At 39.3% G+C, this 12,300-nt stretch overlaps 1 protein-coding gene across 1 annotated transcript; it reads left to right on the top strand.

Annotated features, from left to right (window-relative positions):
- Positions 1–2,105: 2,105 nt before the first annotated feature.
- Positions 2,106–11,796, top strand: LOC140165648 (uncharacterized). Its single transcript, XM_072188947.1, has 4 exons — positions 2,106–2,201; positions 3,200–3,276; positions 9,365–9,544; positions 11,399–11,796. Exons 2-4 carry the CDS (start codon positions 3,204–3,206, stop codon positions 11,704–11,706), a joined length of 561 nt encoding a protein of 186 aa, XP_072045048.1. The 5' UTR covers positions 2,106–2,201; positions 3,200–3,203; the 3' UTR covers positions 11,707–11,796.
- The last annotated feature ends 504 nt before the right edge of the window (positions 11,797–12,300 follow it).

Here is a 12,300-nt window from a genome sequence, read left to right as displayed (position 1 = left end):
AGCAGGTAGGGCAACTACTTGATTATGTTCCCCGGTTATGTTCATACTCATAACATTTTAGAAAACTCGCACGGGTCAGTTTGTTTTAAATCACATTTTTGTTCCTAAAATGTGGGTTATAGCGCCCTCAACGGGCACTACATGTAAAGACCAGTTATAGACAAATTGCCCTAAAATAAAACTGACTCGTTTTCACTCGTTCATTTGTCCTCAAATTTTGTATATGGTGTAGATTTAACATCTGGAATGTAATGTCAGTGGTGGTTTCGTTGCTGCTTTTCTAAATTCATTTATAAAATGTCCGCCCCAGACCATGTGAATCCTCTAGATCGAGGCAGTGTTTTAGCAGGGTTTAATTCAATTGGGATATGACAGCTGGTCAAATAATTTCTACCGACTGTATTGTGTCCGTGTTCCGCGTTGAAACAAGAAAAATCATCTCTTGCTGCATTCACGGTTAGACCATTTCAAGCCCTCTATAAAGTATTTTGAACAAATGATTACCAGCTATTTTAATGATATTTTTAGCCCATCCATGAACTTAATTTATTAAATACATCAAATCGACCAACAATCCAGCGATCTCGCAATTAAACAATGTGAGAAGTCAAACAAACATTTTTAATTGATAATGCCTTATTCTTCACCAATTTACTCACTGACAGAACCCCGATATAACCTATATAAACTCCTCAACAAAAGTTTGGAAAGTTTTTTCAAGCATCTCAAATTATTTGTGACATATTCATATCGTGTTGCATATCACTGGATAGCTACAATACTTTCCTTTACAATGACACCCCATTTGAAACAATAAAATTTTTCACGGCTGAGTACACGCCTTGTGAATGTAGTGGGGTCTCAAAAATTTTTGCCAAATTGACCATTATTCTGTGCAGCAAGCTGCAATCCCATAACTTCACAATCTGGGACCTAATGCAATCCTCCAAGATGACACCTCGCCCACATAGCCACGGTAGTCAACGACTACCTACAGAATATGGGAGTAGAGTCAAAATGGCCTGCCATCAGGCCAGACCCGGGGGCCAGACCGCAATCCGATTGAACACTTGTGGGACCAGCTTGATCGTGCTGTGCGTGCCAGAGAAGCCCATATCATGATATGCAACCACATTGAATGATCTGCGACGAATCCTGGCCTTGTTGAAGAATGGAATTCCATCCCACAGTAACGTGTAACCAGGTCGGTGAACAGCATGAGGAGAAGGTGCCTGACTATTGTGACTGCATGTGGTTTTTCCACCCGCTATTGAGGTGAGTGGCTAGCATTGTTTGAGCACAGAATAATGGTCAATTTGGCCAATTCTGTTTGAGACCCCATTACATTCACAAGGCGTGTGCTCAGCCATAAAAATGTTCCTGTTTCAAATGGAGTGTCATTGTAAAGGGGAGTATTGTAACTATCCAGTGATATGCAACACGATATGAATATGTCACAAATAATTGCAGATACAGATGCTTGAACTATGGTCGCTACAATCTCATATTCACTGTGGACTATATTAGCCGAATTTCGTTGTTACCATGGATACATAAAATACGTGATTTAGTGTTGCGCCCTCTCAATGGTGTGTAAAACTACGATTGATCGTCGACTTTTCACCCTAGCTACATACACTTTAAAAGTACATATCAATAGATTATAAAAGTTTTACTTCGAGGACTGTTAAATATCAAAAATGTAAAATTTAATCATTTGCCATAAAATGTGTAGGTCTATTATATCGCGAATTTCAAAAAAATCAAAATTATTTCATATCAGGACATTCCTCGTATTCAAAATGCAATTCGATATGTCTGATGCGCTCTCAGGTCCCATAAAAATACGCGAAAACGTCGCTATTCGATTCCAAGCCCTAATGTTTCATGTTTTAATTGATTTGCACTTTTCTTTAATAATGGTGCCTCTACAAAAGGAGATTCGGCTGACGACGACAGATACAGATACAGATGTTTAATTGTTTATGCAATTAGCTCTATAGTTATCCATTCTTTTAAGTTGAGTATTAATTTGCATACTTTGGCAAATAAGCGCATGAATCCTGAAAGTATAATAAATGGAAACGAATCGGCGAGATAGCATATAACGCTTCACCACAATCTTTACCGTAGCGTCGTTATCTAATCTCTGGTATCCAATTCACCTAGTTCGGTACAGCAAATCGGCCCGGTAAATCGGGGTAAGTAATACACTTTTATTAAAATAACAAAACTTTGGAAAGTATTTTCAAGCATCTATATCTCGGATTTTTTGCAGCGTTCGAAATAGGGCCGGTCAGACGGCCATTGGTCTGAAACTTTTTGGCCGGGCCGGTATTTTCCTGACTATCATTCTAGTTGCCGGCCCGACTGGCCAGTAACGTTTTAAAAAGGTCAAAGTATTAGTTTTTAAATATTCAAACACATGATTCATGAATGCATCTTCAATATGTCATTATTTTGTAATCAAGTACGGTATTAAATAATTTAATTTTGATCCAAAAAATAATCACCGGTTCGATGGCCGCTTCGATCAGCTTAAGTTCTATTCTGTGTAGTGCCTACCATACTTGATATGTAGTAACGAGATGCCTGTTTAGAACAGTTGAGTCGGACTCTGACATCAGTGATGTAGATTATGTTGATATAGAAGAGTTACGATCACGGGAAAGGAGGAGGGGGGTTCTCGAATTACTTCCATTGAGGTGTTTTACATGTGATTTCATACATAGAGAAGAGAGTGTTAAACATTACATTTTGGAAATCTATTGTTTCTCCGTCACTAAACTCCGTCACTTTTCTGATTACCAATCATCGTCATCGTAAAATGTCGGACTGAGAATTGGCTGTCAATCAACGCTGGGCTTTGACAGCGCATGCAGCGGTTGTGGTTACATAAATCCACACAACGTACATGAGTACGCTCTGCGAGACGCTCACATGAAAAGCACACATGAAAAGCGCTATCAGACGATTGGTGCTAAGCTAGCGTATATTTTGCGTTTGCGATATCTACAAATACTGGGGGCCTATGATGTTTAGTGTCACTTACACAAGTCACGTCCTATAGCCAACTGAAAACAGTTTTATTGGTTTGTTTAGTGACGAAGGAACACAAACCGGCTGGGACGAGACAACTTCTTTTTACATCATTTTGTAACAGTGTGATAACTAACACTTGTATATTTATTTTTGACAGAAAGATGAAGTCACTCAGTATTTTCTGTATGGTTTGTGTACTTTTAGCAGTCGACATTCTGGTTGAAGTTAATGCACGTAAGTTTGTGTAGCATTCATAATTCGTATTGCTGTAATCTTGGCCCCTTCCTGCCGTTGATTGAGTTTTGGCTCGGCTAACTCCAATCAGGTCGGAATTAGCGAAGTGGAAAACAGAAAGCGAGGCAAAATATTTAAATTTTTAATATTTTACCGTAAAATATACGCGCTTATATCGTACTTTATACAGGATTGTAGGCATTCTACCGTACCTTTACGGTATGCTACTATACGGTGAAATACTTCAGAAATACGGTCAGATTTTTACAGTAGGCCTATATCTATTGCCATTGTTAAGGGCCATACCAAAAAAGGTAATCACCACATCACCACAATGTATCATAATTTTGCAAAACACCCTAAAACTAATTCTTGATGTATGCAAGTTCCCATTGAACATGTACACGAAAGTTCACGAAACAATATGTGACGTATCATGTCAAAAGGAGACACTTTTGGGCAGGTTATCAATGTTGAGGTTTTTACGTATCTTAAATAAAGATATATTTTGCTCCGCTACGCCGTTTTCCCCAATAAAATCGGACATTCCTAAGCGAAGATATATTTTTAACATGATTAATAACATCACAAATTCGCAACAAACCCAAATTGTGAAAAATCTCCCCGTGTAGATTTTTGATTTTTGGCTATTTCTCCATTTACAATCCTGCCCAAAAGTGCCTCCTTTTGACATGGCACATCACATATCACTGGGGCTCTCAGGTTTCGGATGGTATTATGAGTAATCATGTACTCATTGCAAGTGTTCAAAAATTAAAATCACTCAAAAGTAAGACAAAATAGGGTTATGAAATTTGAAATAAAAAATGGGAAGCAATCACTTTTTGACACGGATATCAACCAGACTCTCTTTTGATGTTCACTGAAGGTCATGTAGGCCGCAATCTTGAGCACATAAGTTTCGGAAGGTTTATTCCGTATTTTGCACAAACTAATATAGCATACAGATAATGCCAAGGACCGTTACCGCCTTGCCACATAATCAAGCTGGTATATAACGCTTGTGATTTGATCGCACTTATATTGTTTGTTTGTTTGTTTGTTTGTTTAAAAGGTCGCTCTGTGCAATATCATGCATCATTTATTTTCAGGGACCTCCGATTATGAGGATGTTCTTTTGCGTAATTCCGCTGTAAACCCTGAAGGTGATGAAGTTCTGCGAAGGGCCCCTGTTTTGCGTAATCCCCCTGTAAAACCTGGAGGGGTTAAGTTCAGCGAACGGCCCATCTTTTGCGTAATCCCGCTCGACCCCCTGGAGGTGACGAAGTTCAGCGAATGGCCCCTATTTTGCGTAATCCCCCTTGACCCCCTGGAGGTGATGAAGTTCAGCGAATGACCCCTCTTTTGCGCTGCGTAATCCCCCTCGATCCCCTGGAGGTGATGAAGTTCAGCGAATGGCACTGCTTTTGCGTAATCCCCCTCGACCCCCTGGAGGTGATCAAATTCAGCGAATGGCCCCTCGTTTGCGTAATCACCCTCAATCCCCTGGATGGGTTGAAGTTCTGCCAGTGCTTTTGCGCAATCCCTGGACTTGATCCTCTTTGGTGTAATCGCCCTCAACGAATGGCTCCTCCTATGGAAACTGAACAAGATCTGCACAATGGAAATTTGCCACAGGGGGATGCAGTCCCCTCGGGTCTAAAAAAAGAGAGGGGGTGAAAGTGGCATAGCCATTGGGGGCAGTGGGTGTGCCTCTAAAAGGGGGATGAAAAGGGGGAAAAGCGCCTCAAAAGTGGATCCATATCACAACGAAGTAAATTGAACTCATATACCCAAAGGCCCACTTTTTCGATCTTTTTCTCGAGAATGGAAAACATTCCCGATAAATATTATAGATGAATATAATAGACCTATGCTCCGAAAATATCCAATAATAATGTAAAAATGTTGCACCAAATGCCTTCATTGAGGCTTTAATTGCGAGTTATTGAGCATGAGTGTTATTTGAATTTGTTCCGATTGCATGATTATGTATATTTATTTTTCGGTCACCGTTTTGTAATTTCGTTTTCAGATTCTACCCAAAACGTTTTGTATAAAAAAGCAGTACAATATAATTGTCAAAAAAACCTTTTTCAAATATTTCGTAACTATTTCGTCAACACTTAAATCATATTATGTTAGAATATTTTATATATTCTTTATATAATCTGACGTTTAAATATTTTTCTCAACCGCCTCCCGTATCATTAATTGGTACGCAATTTCTCCTTGGCAAAAACCACATCTCGAAAACATCTGGACAATTGTACCCGTATGATATACATGTACGCTGCTGGTGCATCACTCTCCGGTTATTTCTAGCGTTATTGTACAGCTATAAATCAAGTTGGATGTACTGAAATATTAGAGAGCTTGCGAAATGAAGTTACTTTAACTTTAACTTTAACGTCTAGAGGATTATAGAGGATTATGTATTCAAAACCACTCTGCCATTAAAAGCTATTAAAGCCGCTTGAAGTTAAAGTTAACGCCAGAATCTATAGTGTGCCGTAAATTATGATGAAAATACGTCATAATTAAAACAATGGTTTGCATATTTCCTCATAGACTACATAATTACCACTTATGTATTGTCTAGTTAATAGACCAATTATTGGAAATCTAATTTGGTTTGGGTAAAAAACATGCCACATGATCTTAAAAATTACTGATTGAATTAGATCAAAATAAATTTTGTTCCAAACGTCACACTTGATATATACATTTGTGTGTGCTCATGACGTACACCAAATAGCTTGCGGAACCAAGTTTTTGGCTTGACTTCAACGCCAAGGGATTAAGTTCAGTAAAATGGACTGATTTTACGCGACCCAGCAGTGTAGTGAACTTCTGCGAATTGCAGCTACTGTGAACATTTTTTTACAACGTTGTGTGTCTTATAATTACACCTCTATATAACCAAATATGTTTGTACTGTTCAGGTATTTTATTTAATTATTATTTTATTCATTTAGGCCTACATTATGTACCCCCAAGTCAGCAGAAAGCTGGTCTAACATGTGCCACGCTATTATACGCATATTATAGGCCTATGGGTATTGTATGTCAACCAAATTATTCATTATTAAAGAGGAGGCCTATTTGTTACAAAAATAAGAATGTCAGAAAAGGAGCATCCAGAAATATGTTGGTTGAAATTCAAAATTCTGGGAGTTTTTAAAGAACAAAATGAGGATCATTCGGGGAGATATATTTAATTCGATCAGAATGCAAAGAGGAGTCCTTGCCCTCCTAAAAGAAAACTCCTGGCAACGCCACTGGGGAGTGGGAAAGTGAGGATAGATGAATAGATGGAGGAGGGGATGATATGGAGAGGTGGTGATGGTGGTGGTGGGGGGGCCTAGGGAGAGCAAACAGATAAAATGGGCTTGTGTCCTGATGGAAATATAAAATTGACAAAGCTGACGTTTACTGGAATAATAATTGAGCTTTTATTATAATAATCCGGGACAATAATAGGCATATCACAAGAATATTTAATTGAAACATGTTTAGAAGTATAATATTAGCGTATAGCTCATAACATGGCCTAATTCCCATTGCATTGGTCATCGCCAAGAGATGTAATCCATGTTTATTCAAACTAAGCGCCTATTGTAATAAGTGTTACCAACAAACAACTTCAGCAAACAAAAGGGAGAAATTTGATGCAGTCGCTTTTACATACCCTTCTTTTGATCACCCATTGATACACTTCCCCTAGTTTAAACAACAAGACGCTGTTGGTACAGAAACCAATCTGACGTTCGCGTTGAAGTTGAGCAAGAAATCGAATCGATATTTTTGAAGTTGCCGTTAAAGTTCCAGTAACTTCATTCCGCAAGCTCTCTATTAAACCTATATCTATGTCAAATTAAAGCAATCGGGGCATGCACACCTACCTTAGTCTGATCGTCGTGAGCCGTTAAAGGGATCAGCCGGTCATGTTATGTTTTGCTCTATTGTTTATGAATTAATAAATATACCTGTTTCGTTTAAAGTACAAAAAACCTATCCGTTATCAAGAAATAAAATTAAAATAGGCCTATCTTTAAATTTCCCGGTATCGGGGGCGGCCATATTCGATAATTTCTTGACGTCACTCCAACCCACACCCAAGTATTGATGCAGCCGTATTCCTCATGATTTAAGGGGGTACTACACCCCTGGCCAATTGTGTGCCTATTTTTGTATTTTTCTCAAAAAATATAGCGCACTGGTGAAAGGTAAGATAATGGCAAAGACTATAACTACTGCACTGAAAATTCAGCAACTCAAGGCAAGTAGTTACTGATTTATTGATCAAATATTGGTTTTCCCTCATTTTTGACTGTAACTCCACAACTGTTGTCTGTGCTGAAATAAAATTTCCAGTGCAGTAGTTGTAGTCCTTGCCCTATAATATACATATCTTACTTGTCACTAATGCGCTATAATTTTGAGAGAAATGCAAAAATAAACAAAATTGGGCAGGGGTGTAGTTCTTAGGGACGCACCATTAGATTCTCAGGGGGGGCATGGGAGTTTGGGTCAGGCAGAATTTTTTTTTTTCGCTGCCGAAGGCGACGGAATTTTTTTTTTTCGCCTCCGAGAGCAGCAATTTTTTTTTTCGCCGCTTTCGGCGGCGAAGTTTTTTTTTTTCAATTTTAATGTAAATTTGTATACAAAGTTGGGTGGGATTTTACTCATCAGTGAGGCAAAAATTTTTTTTTTCGTCTCGCTAGTGGGCAAAGTTTTTTTTTCGTCTCACTAGTGGGCGAAGTTGTTTTTTCAAAAACTCCCATGTCCCCCCTGGAAATCTAATGGTGCGCCCCTTAAACCAATTCAATGCATGACCTCGGGCCATGGTTGCACATGTACGTTGTTTTCGATTTTCTTGTTCCGTTTCGCGCTGATTTCCGTGTTGCCAATTTTCTCTTAAAGCAATATTATAACATTTTCAAACAAAATAGATTAGCATTTTTTTGCCATAAAATGTTAGCTTTTACTCTCAGATATATCCCCTTTTATTTTTGAGCCGAACAACTGCGGCAAAGCAAAGAAAATTGGAATTTACTACCAGCGCACATGTCGCCAATACGTACCACTCCTTCGGTCGTGTTGTGGTACGACCCTTTGTTGTGTATATCACCGTCCCGTACGCCGTGACGTACTGTGTGAATATGAACATCGTGTATGCGTTCGACTAATAATTCCATCGTAATAATAAAGCGCTGAATCAGCCTTTAATTCAAAATCACGGATTTTGACAAAACTACAGCACTTAGAATCTTGATTTTTGCAGGGTATATTGGTTTAATAAAGTACAATTTAATCGTGTAAAAAAAAGGAATTTTTTAAACAACAAACAGTATTCTTTAACTTCTGTAAATAAAAATTCAGTGAGGGCGTCTTCCTCAGCAAATGTTATAATATGGCTTTAATACACGACCTAAGCGCCCACCCAATGTGTTCAATGTGACGCCACTACAGCAAGTATCTAAACACGGCGATTACTGATTACTTTAATTAATTAATTACACTAATAAGCGAAAGTGTTTGATTCTAACAATACCGTCATTGTGACTAGAAAGCCAAGTACTACAATTGTGTCCTTTTGAAAAAATCGTCCGGCTGTTTCCTTTAACACTTTCTGGGCAATATTGATCAATTTATTAGCTTCAAACCCGTATGCATCACTCTCCTGTTATTGCAATTGGTGATTAGTCTATGTGATACATACACTTCATAGTGCAAGGTTTAAGGTAGACAAATCAGCATCGGTTTTGAACCTGCACCCTTCTCATCATGGTGCAAAGACGAGTTACAAAGTGTGTATAAAGTTACAGAATGTTGCCATTCTGGCCATAACATTCAAAAGTTGAACACCTGTTGTGGTTGTGTTGTTTCAAGTGATCAAAAGTAACATTTTCACCACTGGTTTACTGCTCATTTGCCCAAAGATAAGTAACAATAAATAATCTATTCAAACGGCCTATTAAAGATATTTAATCTTCATAGACTCTTATGGCCAATGCTATCTAAGGTACTAAGTAACGACCTTTATTATAATTACTGATTGCATAATACCCCATCTTTCCTCCAGGACTTGTCTTCACTGTTCCACTAAATGGTACCCTGGACCAATCGTCTCCTGGATACCACTCATATTACCCTCCAGGTTCACGCCGTTACACCATCAACGGACCTGATGACCACTGTCTACGAGAATCAATACCTGAACTCTACACTGCAAGATTAGATGATGAGCTTAGCATTGGGGAAGGTAAGATATCTATATAAGGTGAGATTCCCCTACAGGTACGAACGCAATTGCATAAGACGGAAGGATCAAACTCGGTATCCGAGGCAAACTATATAACTATTTCTTAAATGGAACCTGAGAACACATCAGACACATCAAAATGCATTCTGAACAGGCGCGTAGCAAGCGGGAGGACAGGGTGGACGAAGTCCATGGGCCCCGAGGGTTTAGGGGCCCCGAGAAAAAGCGAAAATGAAATAAGGGGAATTGTGATAGGAAAAAAACATGTAACTCTAATTAAGTGCAGTGTATTCTCATTGACTACTTAGTTAACGAAACTAAACACAAAAGCGGTTAGGTTGTCCTAGTATCAGATATTGATGGGGCCCCCAGTAAGATTCGCCATAAGGCAATTAAGGTTCAATAAAATGCGTCAAAATGATACTCTTCAAATTTAACATTTCCATCTTTGTGATATTTACAGAAGCAAGGGGCCCTAGTATGTCGGAAAATTTATGAAAATTATTCCATGCATGTACAAAATAATAATTAATGAAAAAACGATTTAGTAAATTCATCACCTCCTAAATTTTTCCCTGGGAAATGCCCCCCTGAAAACTCTTAATATAAGAAAACATAAAGCAATAATTGTCCTGTTCATCTTTCTTTTTGGCACTTAAAACATCGTGTGTTAGGCCCAAATAGGTAAAAGTGTAAAATTTTGCGCGCGAAACTGTCCCAATCAAATAGCAAAACATACCAGTTTGGGGACAAAGGAGTCTGAAATTAAAAATTTTCGCGCGCTTCGCTCGCACAAAAATAAGTCCAAGTAAAACCGAAACAAAATATTCTAGTCTCCTGACAACCTACATTTTATAAGCATATAATTTATGCAATTATGCACAACATTCGAAAATCTAGATGATTTTTGAGACTGGAAAAACAAATAAAATGACGTTTCAGCTTTGAAACAGTGGGCATTTTTAAAAGCATTTAGTATTATTAGTTATTATTAGGGCCTATATGTGCTAAAGATATGGTTGATAAATGAGATGTTAAAAGGGCCCCGCACTGCTCCTTGTCCATGGGCCCCCGAGGCTCTTGCTACGCCCCTGATTCTGAATACCATGAATAGCGTGGAAAGTCCTAAATATTTAGGTCTTTTGGGAAAAATATATCTTCAATACGTATGTCATTGTTTGTATGTGTATTGAGCGAACTGGTCGTAGTATGTACCGGTGTGGAGCGAAACGTCCCGTTTCCCACCAATGCACCATGCTTTTGCAAAATAGTCACGTTATGTGTGAGAGGCAATTTCTGATATCACAGTATACACACTCATTTTAGGCTTGCTTTAATACAAACCATTGGAATTGAAAGCTATTGAAAGTCGGTATTCCATGACAATGTACGGTATAACTATATTGATAAAATGAAAAAAGGTACAGTTTCCATCACGAAAGCTCACGAAGGAGGGTTTCACAGCAACAATAATGTACAGGAGCTCCCAGGTTTCTGATGGTATTTATGAGTAATCATATACTCATTGCAAGTGTTCAAAAATTAAGAGCACTCAGAAATAAGACAACACAGGGTTATGAAATTTGAAATCAAAAATGGGAACCAGTCATGACACGGATATCAACCAGCCTCTCTTTTGATGTTCGCTGACGGTATGTAGATCGCAATCTTGAGCACATACATTTCGGAAGGCTTATTCCGTATTTTGCACACACCAAGTAGCATACAGATAATGCCAATGAACGTAACACTTGTCATTTGATCGCATCCTTTACAGAAGTTAAAGAATATGCACTATACTGTTTGTTGTTTAAACGGTTGCTCTGTGTAATAGCATGCGTCTTTTATTTTCAGAGACGTCCGATGATGAGGAAGTTCTTTTGCGTAATTCCGCTGTAAACCCTGAAGATGACGACGTTCTGCGAATGCCCCCTCATTTGCGCAATCCCCCTCGACCCCCTGGAGGTGATGAAGTTCAGCGAAAGGCCCCTCTTTTGCGTAATCCCCCTGGACCCCCTGGACCGCCTTTAGGTGATCAAGTTCAGCGAAAGGCCCCTCTTTTGCGTAATCCCCCTGGACCCCCTGGAACACCTGGACCCCCTTTAGGTGATCAAGTTCAGCGAAAGGCCCCTCTTTTGCGTAATCCCCTGGACCGCCTTTAGGTGATCAAGTTCAGCGAAAGGCCCCTCTTTTGCGTAATTCCCCTGGACCCCCTGGACCGCCTTTAGGTGATCAAGTTCAGCGAAAGGCCCCTCTTTGCGTAATCCCCTGGACCCCCTGGAACACCTGGACCCCCTTTAGGTGATCAAGTTCAGCGAAAGGCCCCTCTTTGCGTAATTCCCCTGGACCCCTGGACCGCCTTTAGGTGATCAAGTTCAGCGAAAGGCCCCCTTTTGTGTAATCTCCTGGACCCCTGGACCCCCTGGAACGCCTTTAGGTGATCAAGTTCAGCGAAAGGCCCCTCTTTTGCGTAATCCCCCTGGACCCCCTGGACCCCCTTTAGGTGATCAAGTTCTGCGAATGGAAGCTGAACATGATCTGCGCCATGGAAGTTTGCCACAGGCCTGACGGAAAGTAACAGACATAGCGAGCTCAATCATAAGGTCTTCCGACCTGGTCTATCTGGCTAAATATGATACTATTTAATTCTAAGATAATGCAAATGTAATATTGGTGACTAGGTACCTTTATTCTATGAAGCTAACATTAAGCAGTTAAGGGATGTGGCTATAGGAACAAAGACCAAACAAACATAT

The sequence above is a fragment of the Amphiura filiformis genome, chromosome 1, assembly GCF_039555335.1.
Source record: "Amphiura filiformis chromosome 1, Afil_fr2py, whole genome shotgun sequence".
In the NCBI taxonomy this organism is placed as follows: domain Eukaryota; kingdom Metazoa; phylum Echinodermata; class Ophiuroidea; order Amphilepidida; family Amphiuridae; genus Amphiura; species Amphiura filiformis.
This window is presented reverse-complemented; position numbering and strand designations above follow the sequence as displayed.

Coding starts and splice junctions, on each gene's coding strand:
- LOC140165648 (XM_072188947.1), top strand. CDS start 3,204: ATGAAGTCACTCAGTATTTTCTGTATGGTTTGTGTACTTTTAGCAGTC. Junction 3,277..9,364: donor TCTGGTTGAAGTTAATGCAC/GTAAGTTTGTGT, acceptor TCTTTCCTCCAG/GACTTGTCTTCACTGTTCCA. Junction 9,545..11,398: donor TGAGCTTAGCATTGGGGAAG/GTAAGATATCTA, acceptor TTTTATTTTCAG/AGACGTCCGATGATGAGGAA.